The 17,671-nt window shown below is 36.1% G+C and overlaps 1 protein-coding gene and 1 non-coding gene across 2 annotated transcripts in view; both read right to left on the bottom strand.

Annotated features, from left to right (window-relative positions):
• The window catches only part of PIP4P2 (phosphatidylinositol-4,5-bisphosphate 4-phosphatase 2), a 34,206-nt gene that overhangs the window by 2,537 nt on the left and 13,998 nt on the right, over nucleotides 1–17,671 (bottom strand). The window contains exons 3-5 of the mRNA XM_019726235.2: nucleotides 14,711–14,817; nucleotides 13,538–13,661; nucleotides 5,241–5,293 (exon numbers count right to left, since the gene is read on the bottom strand). Of these exons, the coding sequence (XP_019581794.1) occupies nucleotides 5,241–5,293; nucleotides 13,538–13,661; nucleotides 14,711–14,817 (284 nt within the window). The remainder of the gene's footprint in view (nucleotides 1–5,240; nucleotides 5,294–13,537; nucleotides 13,662–14,710; nucleotides 14,818–17,671) is intronic.
• LOC141568728 (small nucleolar RNA SNORA40) lies at nucleotides 466–593 on the bottom strand. The gene has a single exon (XR_012491948.1). It is a non-coding gene; the product is annotated as a small nucleolar RNA SNORA40 (small nucleolar RNA).

Below are 17,671 nucleotides of genomic sequence, written 5' to 3'. Positions count from 1 at the left end.
TCTATGGCTTCAGTAACATATATATTTCCATTTATTTCTTCAACTTGAGAGACAAGAACATGCATAAACACGTCACTTTTAATGACTAACATTAATCATAATCATAAATGGTGAATTTGTGGTATATTATTGTGGCTTTCAACAAAAATCAAGCCTTGATTATTGACAATATCCACAGAAAAACCACTGGGGTCAATAATGATCTTCCCAGATAAAAATATATTTCCACTTTATTCCAGAATGGAAAATGAGTGCTCTCTTACTTACAAATAGCATTTTAGTTAATTAAAAAATAAATAAAAACCCTCTCTATTTCATGTCAACCTTAAAATTAGACCACTAAATCAATGTAGCTGAGATTTCTCCTCTATCCCATGCTTTTCAGTTATCAATTCTTCAGTCCTGGGACCAGCCTTTATGAATACGAATACCCCCACCCCCATCACTGTAACCTGCTTTAGGTGTCAGGGTCCTTCTCATCTGGATCCAAATTCATACTGAACAATGCGTTCCAGGTTGCAGAGAGGATTTATTTTTTGCTCTTGTCTATATGTCTTTGTCCACAAATCAAATAAAATACCCCCCCAAGTGCTACTTTTTTCCCCTGCAGTTATAACAGTATATGCTTAGTGCAGCGAATTTGGAAAATAAAGAAAAGAGAAAATATCTATAACCTCACTACCATAAACAGTCACTCAGTATTTTGGCATATTTACCTCCAGCCATTTTTTTTTTTGTACCTTACCAATATAGCATAAGCATTAGATTGTTAAGTATTCTCAAACTTGAATTCTGGTGGATGAATATTAACATAATTTAACCAATTCTCTACGATTGGACACTCAGTATTTTCATAATTATAAATAATGCCAGCTAAACATCATTTATAAGCATTGTACTTATTTTTCATTGTTTTCTAAAAATAATTTTTTTAAATTAGGATTAAAGTTAAAGTGATAACACTGAAATCTTTTAACATATACTGCAAGAAGCCTATGGGAAATTCATAAAAGCTTATACTTCTCACTTATTACACTTCTCAACTGAAATTCCAAATCTAATAGTTTTCAGTTCTCTAATTTTCATACTTTTCAAAATGATGCAAGTATAGCATCAAGCATCCATATTAATGCTTTCTTCACTTCCTAAACATACATATATTAACACATATCATATATCAGGCACTATATTAGTGGATAACATGAAGTATCTGATCTGCCTTTGCATGGCCATTGTCAACATCATACCTCGTACATAGTAACTGCTCAAGGAATGTCTGTTGAATAAATTAAATACAGAAATGCGTTAGTTACTAAACATAATTTAGAAATGTGCTATTCCAAAGAGGTTAATTTTGCAAATAAAAAATGATTTTAAGTCCCAAATCTTTTTAACACTTGGTCAATATTGCTGGAAATATCACAACTATTCTTCAATACTTAATTGAAACATAAACAGGAATGCCTTATTTGCTGTAATGCACAGATTGCCTTCAGGAGTTACTATGACATACGGAATTCATTGACTTTATGTCACATTTAGCCTTAGGCTACTTTTAGTTTTAATTCCTATATGTGCATTTAGTTGTTTTCCCTGTGTTATACCTCACAGCTGGCCGTCATTTCTCATTTTCCTGTGTATCTGACTTTAGTGGTCTAATTTACCACAGATTAGAAACCAACTATGCTTATTAGAAGTATATATTGAATAAATCAAAAGGTTCTAAGCAAATACTGGAGCAGTTTTTATGTCAGCCAAAAGAAGACACTTTAGTACATTCAGTGCATGAATTCTGCTTACCGTGCTTCCCTGAAAATAAGACCGGGTCTTATATTAATTTTTGCTCCAAAAGATGCACTAGGGCTTATGTTCAGGGGATGTTGTCTTGAAAAATCATGCTAGGGCTTATTTTCCGGATAGGTCTTATTTTCGGGGAAACACGGTAGAAAAGCATGCCCAATTTTCATCACAACTTAAACCATCACAACCTCTGGGAAGCCTTACCAAAAAAGAAATAATCTACTGTTCCTGCACAACCCAAATGCCATCTCAGCACAGGGACAGGGACAGGCAAGGCCCAATAAACACCTGGTGGTGGACAGTAAAATCTCGGTCACACACAACTGTAGATCTTGCATTGCGTATCCCAGTGAATGCTTCCCCAGCCTCTCGGGGACAAGGTCACCCTTGGTCCCACTGCCCCTCTCATCCCTTCATAGCCAACCCTACCTGTGCCATGTCCTTATAGCACATGCTCTGTTCAAGGTGATCCCCCCTCTCCTTCACACAGCCCTCCCTCCTAAACGCCTTCTCCCACGTCCCTTTCCCTCCAATCTGAACCAGGGGCTCTGCATGTGGATCACACCTCTCGCAAAGCACTTAAAACTTCACGGTGATGGTCTGTTCTCTTTTATATCCACACAAGACTAGGCTGCCTGAAGGCAAGGTTTTATGTTTTATTTCCAGCACCTAGAATGTAACACAGGACTGTTTGTCAAATTCATTAATAATTATAAAAGAAAGCACTAAATGGCAAAATAAAAGAGAGTAAGAGTCAGCTATTGTTTAAAATGGTGGGAGGGAATCCACAAAGAAGTGCATCGGTGATGTAGAGAAACACCATTCAATAATTATCATGGACTAAGGCGCCATCTCCACTAGTCGTAGGTCCATCATAGCACTGGCATCGACATGTAACCCAAGTCGTAATGCTGAGACTACATCTTCTCCCATCCAGCATTGGCTACAAACTGCCCAACTGAAAGAGGAGCATTGCCTCACTGACACTAGCTCATTGACTGCGTGAGGAAGAAATGGTGGTATGAAAAGAGGCTTGTTGGTCTCTGGGCCCTGGGGGAAGCCTTCCCCACGTGGTTTGTGATAGCTTCATAGTAATGATTTAGTAACTCCTAATTATAGAAGTAAACTTATAAGTAATTTTAGGGTATTTGATATTTGTGTTTAAAGAAATAAAATTCTATCCCAGAACCTCACTTCAAGAGATGATTCATTATTCTTTTATGAAGAAAAACATTCCAAGAGCAAAGAAATGTAGATACGAGCCAAGAGTGTTCATGTGATCACTGCGTCTTTGCTCCAATCTGGAATGAATGCCGAGTCCTCCCATGTTTAGCATGTGATTCGACTTCTATCACAGTCCTCTAGAATGATATGTAAGCTGATTCATTCTGTGTGAACTTCTACGTCAAATAACTGATACAAATTCTTCTTCACAATCATACACTGTCTTGTGATGTTTATCTAATTACAGAGTATCTAGACATTCAATACTTCTTTATCATTAGCAAAATATTGTCACTGTTCTAAAATAATCAACCACGCAAATCACTGCAGCCAAATCTGTAACCTCCCTGAAAGTTCCTCATTTGTACATTCCTGGGTTGTGGAGCAGATGACCGAGTAAATCTGTGTATATAAAGTGACTATCACTGTGCTCAGCAGAGACTGCTCATCACAAGAAGTCTCGGCTTTTTATTTTCTATAGAATTGTTTAAGTCCAATTACTGTTCTCAGGGAAGATATCTGCAATTTAATTTTGCTCATTTTTGTGAAAATACAGATAATACACAGACGTATGGTTCATTCACATATGTATTCACATACTTGTCCTTGAGTATATATTTTTCTGTGTAATTATTTGGGGTTATTCACTTCACTTCTCCATGTACAGACTTCTACTGGACTCAACAAAGAATTCAGATGATTAATTTCACAAATAAATTAAAATGGAAAGATTTCCTTTGAAACTGGAAATATGCTGTAAGGAGTTATACTTGCGGGGCTATATTTAGCTGGAATCAGTTCCAACAGAAATAAATGTAGATGTTTTGTTATACATACACTACTCAGACAATTTTTAATTCTTTGTCCTAGAAATCATTCTTAGGATTTCTCTGCTATCAAAATAGATAAGGTATTTATATCATACTAAGGATCACACAAAGTAAACTATTAACTCATATTTTCAATTTTCAAAACTGAATTGTCAAAAAATTCCCATTTAATTTCCTTAGCTTAAGTTATAATTCACACAAAAGTAGAGAGGAGTATTTTTTAAATTAAAATTTTATGATCAAAATAGATACAGTGTAGAATATTAATACAGCAGGCCTGAGACTGCTATCCTTAGAAAGGTCGGCTTGCAAGATTGGCCCTTGCCTGGCATCTGTGAACTTAGATTTCTAGAAAGTTCCCACCATTCCCTAACTTTTAAGAGTGGTTTAGCATGCCTACATTGTGCAAATAATGTGGTTTATGCTGAGCATCCGCTTTCCTCCTGGGAGTTTGAAAATTTGGTCTGAGCTATGAAGTTAAGTGCCTATCTGACCAGCTCCAGTAAAAACCTCGAGCACTGAGTCTCTAATGAGCTTCTCCTGTAGGTGACACTGTCACATGCATGGTCACAAGTCACTGCCTGAGGAATCAAGGCAGTCCGGTGTGACTCCAATGGGAGAGGGCTCTTGGAAACTTGCTTCTGGTTTCCTCCAGACTTTCACCCACGCCTTTGCCTTTGGTGATTTTGCTTTGTATATTTCCATGGTAATACATCATAGCTTTGAGTACAGATATGTGCTCATTCCTATTAGTCCTCCTAGAGAATCATGGTATCCTGGTGTAACTTGGGGACCCCCAACACAGGTGCCATAAAACGTCTTTAACCAAAATATCTTCTTTTTTCCCACTGTTATATTGCCTTTTGTTATTTCCCTTAGATACACCCTTTAGGAATAAAGAGAAATAGACTGAAGAGTAAAGATAGATAAATAATTATGTAAGCTTTGTCATCAGATAATAATCTTCTCAGGAAGGAGATGACAAAGGCTAACAACTATGTAATTATAAACCCCAAACAATTTGACTCTTCTCTTAGATGAGAGCCCATTTTTAAAATATAAATTTAACATGATTTGCAATGGATTTTAACTTCTTAAGACGTTTTTAAATGCTCACCAAATTACTGATAATTTCAGTAATGTCTTTCTTAGAAATTGATTTCCCTTCAGAAATTGATAATCAAGTGCAATCATTTTCATTTCAAAATGGAATATATTAATCGGTTTAAAGATTTCTTTCTTATGCCTCTGAAAGTATAAATATATTAAGCTTTCATTCATTCCACAGCATGTCTTAAAATCAAAATCTACTGAAATAAGATTTCTGAAATCTTTAAATTGTTTTCAAGTACTTCTCAATAACGTTTCCAATGGTAGGGAACTTACATTTTTTTGCAGTGTGGGCATTTTGCCAGCGTGTTGAACCTCAGTTCCATCCACTGAAAAATAAATAAAGAGAGGGACTGAAAAGAAAAACAACTGAAAACTGTCCAATCTGATAAGATGTTTCTTTTAGTTCCAGTGTTATCAGGGAGCGCCGTACCTTCTCACAGTTACAGGAACTTTTCCTTCCAACACTTCTCCCCCTCCCTTAAAATCAAGTCTGGGACTCCCCTCTGAGAAAGTTCCCATGACTTCTCCAAGGTCTGATGCAATCTAGGTTTGCTTCACAATCAAAACTGATTGTACTGCTCTGATTAAGGTCATTTCTTTCAGATTTATGTCTCAGTTCACTCCCAGGGAATAAACACATATTTCATGTACCTTCAGAGTTTTTGTTTTTCCTTTAAATCTTGAGGACTAGCTTTTTAAACACATGACTTTAGATTCATTACTAAAATGCAACTATTTATTCTAATAATGTTGGAAACCCACAAAGTAAGTAAACTGAACAGATTAGATACAGGGAGAAGTGAGGTCAGGAAGCTGCTTTCTGCTGGGTCCTGGCTTGTTCTATGTAACAGAACACTCCAGTGGTGCCACTTCTCTTTCAATTTTCCTCCCTGTAACTGTAGGAATCAGCACGGGCTGCCTTCCCCACAGGACTGCTATTCAGGTACTTGAAATGGATTACTGGTGGTAAGCTCACTGGCTGAAAGAATGTGCAATGTAAAGTAAATCTTTACCACCAAAAATATATTTAAAAATGCCTTTCTTACTTTTCACCTCGTTTGCTTTTCTATATACTTTCTTGTAAAGTATATATTTCTTTTATAGTTTTAGGACACTGCATTTAAGTACTTGAGGAGTTTTGTCACCAAAACACTTTTATTTTATTAAAAGTAATTTTGTTTAGGATTTCAGGTCACTCATTTCTCTTTTCATAATTTTCCAATTATAGGTATAATGAGGCGTCAATAAATTATACAAATTCAAATGTTTTCCACACAGTAAGAAGATAACTTTCAGAATGTATCTGATGCATGATTTTTTTAAAATATTTTTTTTCATGATTAACTTTTAAAAAAGAACAAATAAATCTGGGTTTGCCTGGACTTCTTTCTTCATTTTTATTTCAATCCTCATAAAGTTTGGTTAACCTTGAAATAAGTCCTCTCAGTCACAGTAGTAACCTAGAGCCCCAAGATAAAGAAATTAGAAATGAAACGATACATAAATGTTCATTCTCCTTTCACAATAATTATTTTTCAACATCTGAGAATGCCAAACCAAGGCTACATTTTTTTCAAGCAGCAATAATTCTTTCTTCTAGTACTTAATTTGTAACAAGTCTATTTATTTCAAAATTTACTCTTAATAATAAAAGTGCTAGAATTAATGTACTAAACAGAGATGCCTATAGAATTTCTACAGAGATTGGTACAGACCATGAAGAAGTAAAGAATGCAGAAATCTTATTGGACACTTTTGTATGTTTTTGTAATTTGTTTTAGGATAGTTGCTGAACTTACCATGTCATTTCAAATGTCACTTATAACAAATTTTAGTTTTTCATAGTTGAAATAAGCAAACTGACAGAGGAGGCAATTATGAAACCCTTGAGCGAAGAGGAACTCAAAATCCAAGCCTGAAGGCTCACATGTTGGCAGAGGAATTCCAGAATGTTACATGACCACCCTAAGGAGATTATATAGTCCAATGTTATACTATAGTGTTCATTTTAGCAGTAGATGCATGGTAAATGCAATTATAACTGACAAACAGCTATGACTTTACTATGTAATTAGTAAATTATCTATCCAGCAACAAAACACATCTGGTTTTGTTATCGCCAAGTACTCACTTAAAAGCAGCAAATGAAGAACAGAAAAGCATCTATCACTAGAAATAATTTTGTCATACTCAATTCAGATGAATGCAAATACTTGCACTTCTGAAAGAAAGTTGGCCTAGAAAGGCAGCTGACTTACTACTGTTTTCTTATCTAAAGTGCAGCCTCTGCGCTCTTAAATATTTATTGCGAGACCTTGAAGTCTCAATTGGTAATATACAAAAAAGTATATCTATTTTCTATCACAAAAATAAAGCGCAACTTCTCTAAAACCCAATCATTTTTAGTAGAGGTCCTCAAATATTTGACTGACTTCTAACCATACTATGTAACTAAAGAGATAAACTTAGTTTCTTCAAGATACCGTCTTAAAATCAATCTTAGAAAGCTCATAAGAAAGTTACACTGCTAAAAACTAGACTTCTGATAGTACACTACTGGGTTTTATTTTTTAATGGATACAATAAACAACTAGTGTCATCACTTTGAAGTATGTTCAAGTTAAAAGTATTGTCACTCTTGGCTAGGGTACCAAACCATATGTCCTTGTGTCCAAGTAAAGATAATCTGACCCTGTCAGGACGTACTTCATTGGCCCACTTCAGGGCAAAGTTTGAGCCATCAATTATGGTTCAGGCATACATTATAGGTTGTGTTATTTTTTATGTAAGAATGTCAACCGTCCAGTCAGGTACTGGTTGACAAAGCATCTGGACCTGCATCTGGAATGCAGAAATGTAAAATTAAATCCAGTTGTCTTAAGAAACTTCTTCATATTCATGCAGGACTGGCTGAAGGCTACGTATTCCCTTTATTCTTCTGCAAAATTATTTTGTAAGCAATTTCCCCAAGACATTACTCTGGCTACATGGTCCCCACAAAATGGTTTGGAGGTTAAAAAAAATGTTTGGATATTAGCAATGATGCATATAGTATAAGTAATAAAAAATAAACCTATAAAAATTTTGTTTAATTTTTTTTATCCTAGCAATTCCCAATGACCATGGAACTCCTTACTCACATACCATTTGTTATTATCCTATAAAATAAGTATTCTATTGAATACCCTCTGTAAAACACAAATATAGCTTTTATGAACATTATCCATGGTTCCAGCCAGGCTGTGAAATGAATATTGTGAATTCCTAGTAAATTTAACTTCAGCATTATAACATTGATATATTAAAAAATGTTGTTGAGGACACAGTCCATTATACTGTTCTGTTATCTCAGTCCATGTAAATAACTCTCTCAGGGTCACAGTATTCTAATAAAGCTTCTCTGTGAGCGTTTTAAAAGACATGATGAATATCTTGTAATAGATCATGTTCTCCTCTTTTCATTGATTATAGAAGGGCCACAGCTAAAATTCAGTCTCATTTTAACAACTGCAGAGGATTAAATATTACGCATCTTATATTCTCATACATAACATCATATTTTTTCTGCCCTTTTTTTCATTCTCCAAGTTTTTTACATATGTTAGTTTCAATTCTGTTGAACTTTGTAACTCATCTCAATTGATTCGAGGCAAAGACAAGATAGAGAATAAGCAATGAGTTATCCTAATAGTTAAAAGCTTGAAGGGCAAAAAACAGACAACAAAGGATATGACTATTCGTGATCAGCATAATAAGAATAAGGCAAAGTTCTCAAGTCAGAATTAAGAACTTTGCAGTGTTTATTCTTCGTAACACTGAGCATCTGATTAATCTCAAACTCTCAAAAGTAATCGCTGTCCGTAGGTACATACTCCCTTACCAGAAATTTTGTTTTCTAGAAATTTTGAAATCATCTTCAAATACCCTATATTAGTCCCAAACACCTTTTTCTGCTGAAGAATTAAAGTTTTTTAAATCATAATTACTGTGCTAACATGCTCACATCATTCACTTGCCTGAACTGAGTATTAAGTAAGAAAGAGCCAGTATTAGAAGTTAGTCTTTGGCTTGCATATTACTTTAGCGATTTTCTTCTAGAGAGGAAATATCTAAATGTCTAATTTATTTTTAAAAGAAATAATAATCATGTCACATATACATCTAATCTCTCAACTTGGATAATTATCTATAATTAACTACCAGATAATTTCAAAACATTAAATATAAACTATTTTAATAGTTGTGTTTGATTTTTTTTCTCCTTCAGTCCGTCATCTACCATATTATCAGTATGTATGATTAAGTCTCTAATACTTTATGCTATTTCTGACCATGGTCATCACTTTTCTGAATAATAAAAGCCAAATACCCACTCTCATGCATCTTCAGGCTTGCCCCTGTCTAATCCATTCTACACACAGCATCCATACACACAGAAATAATTGTAAAGCTGTACTACAACTTTCCATTGTCTTAGAGTACTATCACTTCCTTTAGGCTAGGTATTCGGGTATGTGCACTAAGAACACTGTATTTTCTTACTCTAGTCTAAAAACCTTTCATATAATTCTTGTTTTAAATGTCTTTCTCCTCCTATTAGATTAGAAAAGCCCATGAGGGCAAGGACTGTGACTTCCAGCAGTTAGCCCAGTGCCTGGTACACACTCAATACATATTTTTGAAGAAATGAAATCAGTTCACTTATAATGTGGCTACAAAGATAATCCATGGCAAGGACTTGGCGTATAAAACACAGCTGGGAAAAATGCAAATGTAAGGTAATTATGGAGGGGAGCTCACTGAAGTAAGTGGAAAGAAATCTATTTTGAAGACTTTAAAATGGTATTTCAAAATATAATTTGTTTACATATAAGAAAGAAAAACATATATATTTAACATATATTTAATTTAGTCGAAGTACTTGCTATGTATCAATATCTACTGTGTATTATTCTATATTAAATCAATATATGATTTCTTTTTTTTTTTAAGATTTTTTTTTTATTGGGGAAGGGGAACAGGAGTTTATTGGGGAACAGTGTGTACTTCCAGGCCTTTTTTCCAAGTCAAGTTTTTGTCCTTTCAATCTTAGTTGTGGAGGGTGCCGTTCAGCTTCAAGTTGTTGTCCTTTCAGTCTTAGTTGTGGAGGGCACAGCTCAGCTCCAGGTCCAGTTGCCGTTTTCTAGTTGCAGGGGGCACAGCCCACTATCCCTGGCGGGAGTCGAACTGGCAACCTTGTGGTTGAAAGCCCGTGCTCCAGCCAACTGAGCCATCTGGGAGCTCAGCGGCAGCTCAGCTCAAGGTGCCATGTTCAATCTTAGTGGCATGGGGTGCTACCCATCATCCCAGCAGGACTCGAGGAATCAAACTGGCAACATTGTGGTTGAGAGTCCACTGGCCCATGTTGGAATTGAACCGGCAGCCTTCAGAGTTAGGAGCACGGAGCTTCAACCACCTGAGCCACCGTGCCGGCCTTATATGATTTCTAAAAAGATATTTGTTAACTACACCCCCAAAGTATATCCTCTAATTTATTTATTTAATCGCTGATTTAATAAATAAAACATAAATGCAAGGAATAAAATTTAGCTTGTCCTGCCCAACCAGAAAATTCCCAGCAATTCTGGGTAGAAGCAGAAAATTAAATAAATAAATGCATGCATTTCCATTTACTTGATCAAACCTGACTAAAATGATAGTAAATTAATTTTAAAATTTATAATAAGGACATTTGTCCATAAAGACAAAGAATCAGAAGAGAAATGGTCTCAGTTTTTGGACAATGGAAAGCTGATGCAGACTTGGCAAGTGACTCAGTGAAAAGCAGGCGTGTTCACACCAAAGAAGCCAGAACAGCTCAGGGGCTGGGCTGCCGGTATTTTCTCTCACAGTGCACGTTAGGGATGGAAATGACAACAGGTTGTAAGCCCTTATCTCCACATTGCAAAATCAGAAACCTCTCCTTCCCTGACACAAGCAAGAGAAGAGTGATTCCTTCTGAAAGGAAATCGGACTAGAGAGTTTGTGAACTTAAGAACACTGGGCACAGCAGAAGGCGAGAATACAACAGCATTCTACAAACATAGGAATTAAGTTACAGTCGGAACAGAGGAGGAGGCCTGTGCCCTATTACCCGTCTTAGCTTCTCGAAAGCTGTCATACAAGCACATCCCTCCCAAGAGATCGAGGGTTTGGTCCCCAGAGAAACTTACCCTAAAAAAGAGACCTATTGACAGGAATCATTGACAATTCTTCAACAAGGGAGAAGGAGAGGAGGGGAGGAGCAGGGGCAGAGGGAGGGAGGAGGAGAAGTTTAACTGCTGCTGCATGCACAGAGGCTCCAATCAGTGATTTACCCTCAGATATGAGTAAACTTTTCAGTAAAACCTCGATAACAAAGGAAAACAAATAGAAAAAGGGGGGAGAAAACAGATAAGGCATACAAAGGAACACTATCTCAGAAAAAATATAAGTAATAGTTTCAGAAAGATGCTATAAAGAAGAGAATGCTCTTTAGAGAAAGAAAAGTTAATCATGGGCGGCTGTGGGGGTGGGAAGAAAAGTTAATCAGAAAACACAGGGAAACCCTTGGAAATTAAAAATTAAGTTATATTATCTGAAAGTAAAATTTTGATTTAAATTTAGAAGATATAAATGAAGTTTCCCAGAAAGTAAAAGCCAAAAAGGAAAAGAAAATGTAAAAAAGAGAGTCAGTTCAGGTGATCTGTCAGGAAGACTCCTAGAAAAAGGGAACAAAGCAAATGGCCTGGGCTGTAAGAGGGCCCACTGAGGACCCAGACAATGAGTTCACACACACCCTCTGCAAGGCACATTCGAATGTAATTTCAGAGAATTGGAGAAAATAAAAGAGGAAAAGGACTATAAAGAGGAAATAAGGTCACACAAAGGATCAGGAGTCAGAACAGCAGTTCAATTTCTCAACACTGGAGCAAAGCCTTTCAATTTTTGAGAGTAAACAATTGGCAAACTATGATTCTAAATCTGAACAAATTATAAAGTGAATGTGATATAAGACTGAAAACTGTTTAAGAAGTAAAAGGGCTCAAATTTATTTCCCTACGTCTTTTCTCAGAAAGCTACAAGAGGATGTACTCCACTGAATGAACAAACCCAGAGCTGAGAGGATGGCATCCAACATGGAAAACAAGTAAAAGGAATTCCTAGGCTAATGATGAAGAGAAGACCCAGGAGGACATCTGTGAGGCAGGAAGCTTAAATGATAGATTCCCTATGATGTGTTTGACTCTATTGAAAAGAATTTTATAGTTCCATGAAAGAACACGGGAAGAAGTAATGAATTTTACATCGAAAATTAAATTCAAGAGGGGAAGGGAATATGATTAACAAATCCAAGAGAAATTTAAAAGCCACAGAAGAGTGTAATGTAGTATATTACTTGGGTCAGCTGAAATTATAATTTACCTGATAATTAAAAATGTAAACACTAAGTATTAATTGAATAAAATATTATATATAACTCTACTAAGAGTATGTAACAGAGGAAAGGAATGTGAGTAGAGGCTGGGGTGGTAGGAGTCCTAAATCCTCAACATGCATTTTACAAGGTAGTATCTAAAATTGTTTCATCAAAAACAAAAAGGATAAGCAGACAATTTAAACACATGGAAGTAAATATCAGCAGAGCAGCTTCATGGGGAAAGTTTCTGGGAGGTAGTGTTTTGAGGTGAGTTAGATAAAGAGATGACCACCATTTTCCCATAATTCTTTAGAGTCCTATTTGACATTTGAAATTATGTACCTGAATTGCTTTACTAAAAATAAAAATTGGAAGAAAAAAAGAAAATAATCAAGACTTCCTTAAGCTCGTCCACCCAGTAGTGACAGCAAGTCTTGTTTACAGACCACTGGGACCTCACTCTGCCCACTCTGCCTACACTTATACTTGGGAGGGTTCTTTAATGCTCAAATTCTAGGGAAACCTTTTTGTCTCCCATGAAGGCAAATAACAAAAGAACGCCTGTTTTTACTCTTCCTGAAAGTCTAAGTAATCATGAAATTAACTTTTAAAAATCAAACTTACAGGTAAAGTTAAAAGTAGTAAAACTCATAACTCTTGCTCATATCAAATTACTTATACCTGTTTTTCAGCTAATGGTTTATCTAATTAACAATGCCAGAGTTAATTTCCTTTCATCTTAGTTTATTTTTTTAATCAGAAAAATTTTGGTAATTTGTAAGTGTTTTCTGAATCTAAAAACCCCACACTCTGCACTCCACTAAGGAGGTGAGGGCGGGGCTAAGATCTGCCACTCACTAAATGGAGGGGAAAGGGTGCAGTTTCTCCTTAGCCTACCTTGAGAGGCCCCTTTTTGCAAATGAAATAATCAGAGGGTGCACCTTTCATGTAATCCACAAAAGATGCAGTATATCCTAGCTGCAGCTCTGATTAGCTGTCTTTCTCAGAAATGCTCTATTTTAATCTTTCGATTAGTTTGCACTGACAAAACTATAAGACCAGAAGTACAGTCCAATCCACACCATCACGATATACATTTACAGACTGATGTCACATACGTCTGCTTACTTACCAGGAATGTGTTTCCACAGTGCCCACACACGACCCTTGTACCTTCTGGCTGGATTGGCAATGCAGGTTGAGCTGGTTGTTCTTCAGAAATAAGCATTACTGGGCCAAGGTTAATTATGCGTCTACTGTGGAAAGAGAAAGGAAACAATTTCATTTTGGAATTGGGCAAAACCTGAGGGCAAAACCTGCGATGTATGTCAAAAATACAGAATACAACACTGAAAATAAGTTATACTTGTTTTATGAATCAAGTGTCTGGCTTTGGAGCCAAAATCACAGAAAGTAGCAATAGTCTGTATTTTAAAAGCAAAAATAATGAGTCATTGTAAATTTTGGATGGAAACCACATATTATATAGTATTGGTCCTAATCAATGACCTTGGGAAGCACTTAAATGCCATTTGCAAGTTCTTATAAGATCAAATCGAAAAATCGTTCTTCTCATTCCCTATCTAGAAAGACAACTTGAGTTTCGTAGTTTGAGAATACTAAAAACATTAAAATATTCCACCTCAACAAACGTGTGTGCCCAGAAGGTATCAAAGTGCTGAGTCACAACCACAGTTCCCCAAGGGGGCTGGAATTCCTTGATGTCTATGTAGTCTGAGTTGGACAGGAAGGAAAATGGGGGAGCTCCTTTCCTTTCAGAAAGGATTGCAAACAAGTCATGTACTGGTTAAAAAGCCAATAATCACAGCAAAACACAGGTAAGGACTTGATGTCCTATCTGAGTACATCCCTGGGGGCATCTGCACTGGCCAGTAGCTCCAGAAGCTACTGCAGAGATTTTGCTCAGCAGAGACCATGCGGTGCACAGTGAGATGCGCAGAGATGACTTAAAACCTCTACGTTAAGGTGAACTGCGTCACAAGTAAAGTGATTTGTTATTTTTAAATAACTTCAATGAGACACTGACCAACTACATAGCATGAAGAACTTATATAACATCAAGAAAACTTCCACCGCTCTTTCAAGAAGAATATTATATCTTAAAAATACCCGTGACCAGTAATTTAAAACTAAGCATATCATTCCTTTCACAAAGAAAAGTAATCTAGGTCCTGTAATTACTATGACGACAAAGACTCTGTTTAGCACAAAGCCTGGCACATCATAAGCCTTTAATAAACACTTGTTGAATAAACAAATGAATGAACGAATCTTTATCTCTTACCAGTTGGGTCTCGGACATCCTATTCGCCGAGATGTGTCCTTACAAATGAGGAGACAATTACAAGGGCATCTAACATATTTCTTCCCTGTTGGGGGATTTTTGATTGGCTAGATAGATAAGGGAAGAAAATGCAAACATAGCGAATTAACCAAAGTACATATTGCCAAAGCTTATTTGTATATAAAACAGGAATGATTGTTTAAAAACTAAGGCTAGTGCTACCAAAGTACCGTTTAAGGAAAGGGCATCATAAGTGCTTTTAGATAGCTCAAATGTTGGCAAGAACTCAATGAAGTTGTGGGCGCTGTAGAGTTTTAATTATGAAGGGTAGTTTGTACAGGCCTTGTAATGTGGGAGGAATGTTTAGTGCACACCAAGAGTTGTTTCCCTTTAAAGTTCACAAGACAAGGTCATCTCCTTCAGTCTGGCCAGGTACAAACATTCACAGAGCATTCTTGCACCTGTCTGAGAAGGCCAGGCTCAGTAAGAATAGTGGGCGAGGAGGAGTATACCACAAATTTGAACTTTTCCTAACCTTTACTCAGTAGAAGAAATGATTAATTGTATGACATCTTTAAACTTAAAAAAAAAACAAAAACTTAAGATAGCTCCTGATGCTAGCATGTTTTCTTTAATTTTACGATCAATTTAAAAGTAAAACTAAATAGCACCAAAGAGGGCACTTTTTTCAATAATAGGACTTAGGCTTCTTAAAGTAAATAACCTATGATGCACTGAGCAGAACAGAACGTCACTCTTGTGGTATGCCTGCCAAAAATGTGTAGCCTGAATCTAATCATAAGGGAACATCAGATACACCCAAATGGAGGAACATTCCACAAAATATCTTGCCTGTACTCTTCACAAAATGTCAAGGCAATCAAAGACAGAGACACACCAAATTTCATATAAAGAGAGATTAAAGAGACACAATAACCAAATGCAACGTGTAATTCTAGACTGACTCCTAGACCAGATTTTATTTTTAATGGAACAACCGGAGAAACATGAATTAGGTAAAAAAATTAGAGAACAGTATTTTAACAATGTTGATTTCCCGCATTTTGTACTTGTACTGTAATTGCATAAGTAAGTGTCGTTTTTCTTTTCTTTCTTTCTTTTTTTTTTTTAAGAAATTCACACTAAAATGTTTAGTGGTAGAAGAGCACCATGTCTATAATTACCTTAAAAGGTCCCGAAAAAAAAGAACTTATTTATTTAGAGAAAGAAAGCTAATGTGACAAAATGTTAACATTTGGGGACTGTGCATGAAAAGCCTATGAGAATTCTCTGTACTACGTACTATTATTTTTGTAAGTCTGCAACTTTTTTTTAAAGATTTTAAAAAATTTAAGTAAATACCCTTGGCAGAAATATACAAAAGTTAGCAATAAGCCACCGATAACTTACTAAACTCTATTATAGAGAAAAGCTGAATATCTAAACTGCACAAACATCCAGAATGCTTTGCTCTATTATCTAAAGTATCACAAAAACCAGAATTTGGCTTAATTTTTGTATCCCCAAATTCTCCCATTAAGTAAATGTGTGCTTGCAAATGACAAGGTTTGTTTTTATATTTTATTCTTACCTCACTGCTAGACTCTAGCTCCTCATTTGTAAAACAAGGCGAATGAATGAACTACAAGATTTCAAGCACTGGCCCCGAGTCAGCCCCAGAGACAGGCCATGCCTCGTCATGCCTGGTCCTCAGTGAAATGGGGGCGGGGACGTTGTCCTGATGCGCACAGTTTCACATTATTACTTGGCAAAATAAACTCGTTATGTGGCAGGCACTGTGCTGGGCACTTTACCCGTCCCCAAAAACAACCCCAGGAAGTAGGTACTGTTAGCATTTTAGCACTTGACATGAGGAAACCACAGTTTAGAGACGTGCCCAAGGACATACAGCTGGTAAGTAGCAGAGCTAGGTAGGACTTCAACTCCACTCTGTCAGCCTCCAAATCTCAGACTCATTATCAGTTCTGTAGCCAAGTAACTCCACTCTTCCTCCAGGACTTCTCAAATTTTGCATTAACTTGTCCTGGAAATCGCTTCTCCTTTAGCCCTAAATTCTGTATTCTCTAAATCTTGCTAAAATGTATCCATATTTACACACACACACACACTCACACACACCTTACTTCCCTTTCCAGTTCTATTTGGTTGGTTCAAAAGTAATTGAGGTTTAAAAGCTTAAAAAATTGCAAACACCGCAATTACTTTTGCACCAACCTAAAATGTACTGAAATAAAAAGGACTTACTAGCCTTGGATTTGTTTTGTGTTGTTTTGTTATCTGGTTGTTTTAGTCTCTCTCCACAGGAATGTCAGGCTCCTCTCAGAGGTGACCAGGAAAATGGATACACTGATTCCCAGTGTGACTGACATGAGAATGCATCACAGTAAGAGCGAGTGAGGGGCATAAGGAAACTGTTCTGTAGGACCCTAGTCCATTACAGCCATATAGTACTTGCTTGTTAAATTATTTTAATCTCCACAGCAAACCTGTGATAAATTGCTGACAAAGACAGAATCCATCTCTGAATATAAATCTACTGCATCTCTCAAAACAAAAGCAAAACAGTAGAAAAATAGAATAAAGATCACTAATATCAAATCCAAGAAAACCATAAGTCACTGCTATTTTTTAAAGTACTACTCATGTCTAGCATCTCTTATTAGCTTGCCAGCTCCAAAAAGAACCCTAAGGAAGTTAATGCTAATTGAATATACTAGTAAGTGTTCACCAAAAAAAAAAAAAAAAAAAAAGCTGGTTTTATAGGTATCACCTATCTAAACAATAAAGTTCTCCAAATGATGTCCTTTATAGAAAAATAAATTTACAAGGAAATATATTGCTTCGTGAGTAAGGTTTTATTTTATGACTTTTATATAAAACATATAAAGCCCAGTATCTTACAGACACAATAATCACTTACCTTTTTTAGACTTTTCTAAA

Source organism: Rhinolophus sinicus, linkage group LG14 (assembly GCF_036562045.2).
Source record: "Rhinolophus sinicus isolate RSC01 linkage group LG14, ASM3656204v1, whole genome shotgun sequence".
Classification (NCBI taxonomy): domain Eukaryota; kingdom Metazoa; phylum Chordata; class Mammalia; order Chiroptera; family Rhinolophidae; genus Rhinolophus; species Rhinolophus sinicus.
Note: the sequence above shows the minus strand (reverse complement) of the source record. Positions and strands in the feature narration are given on the sequence as shown.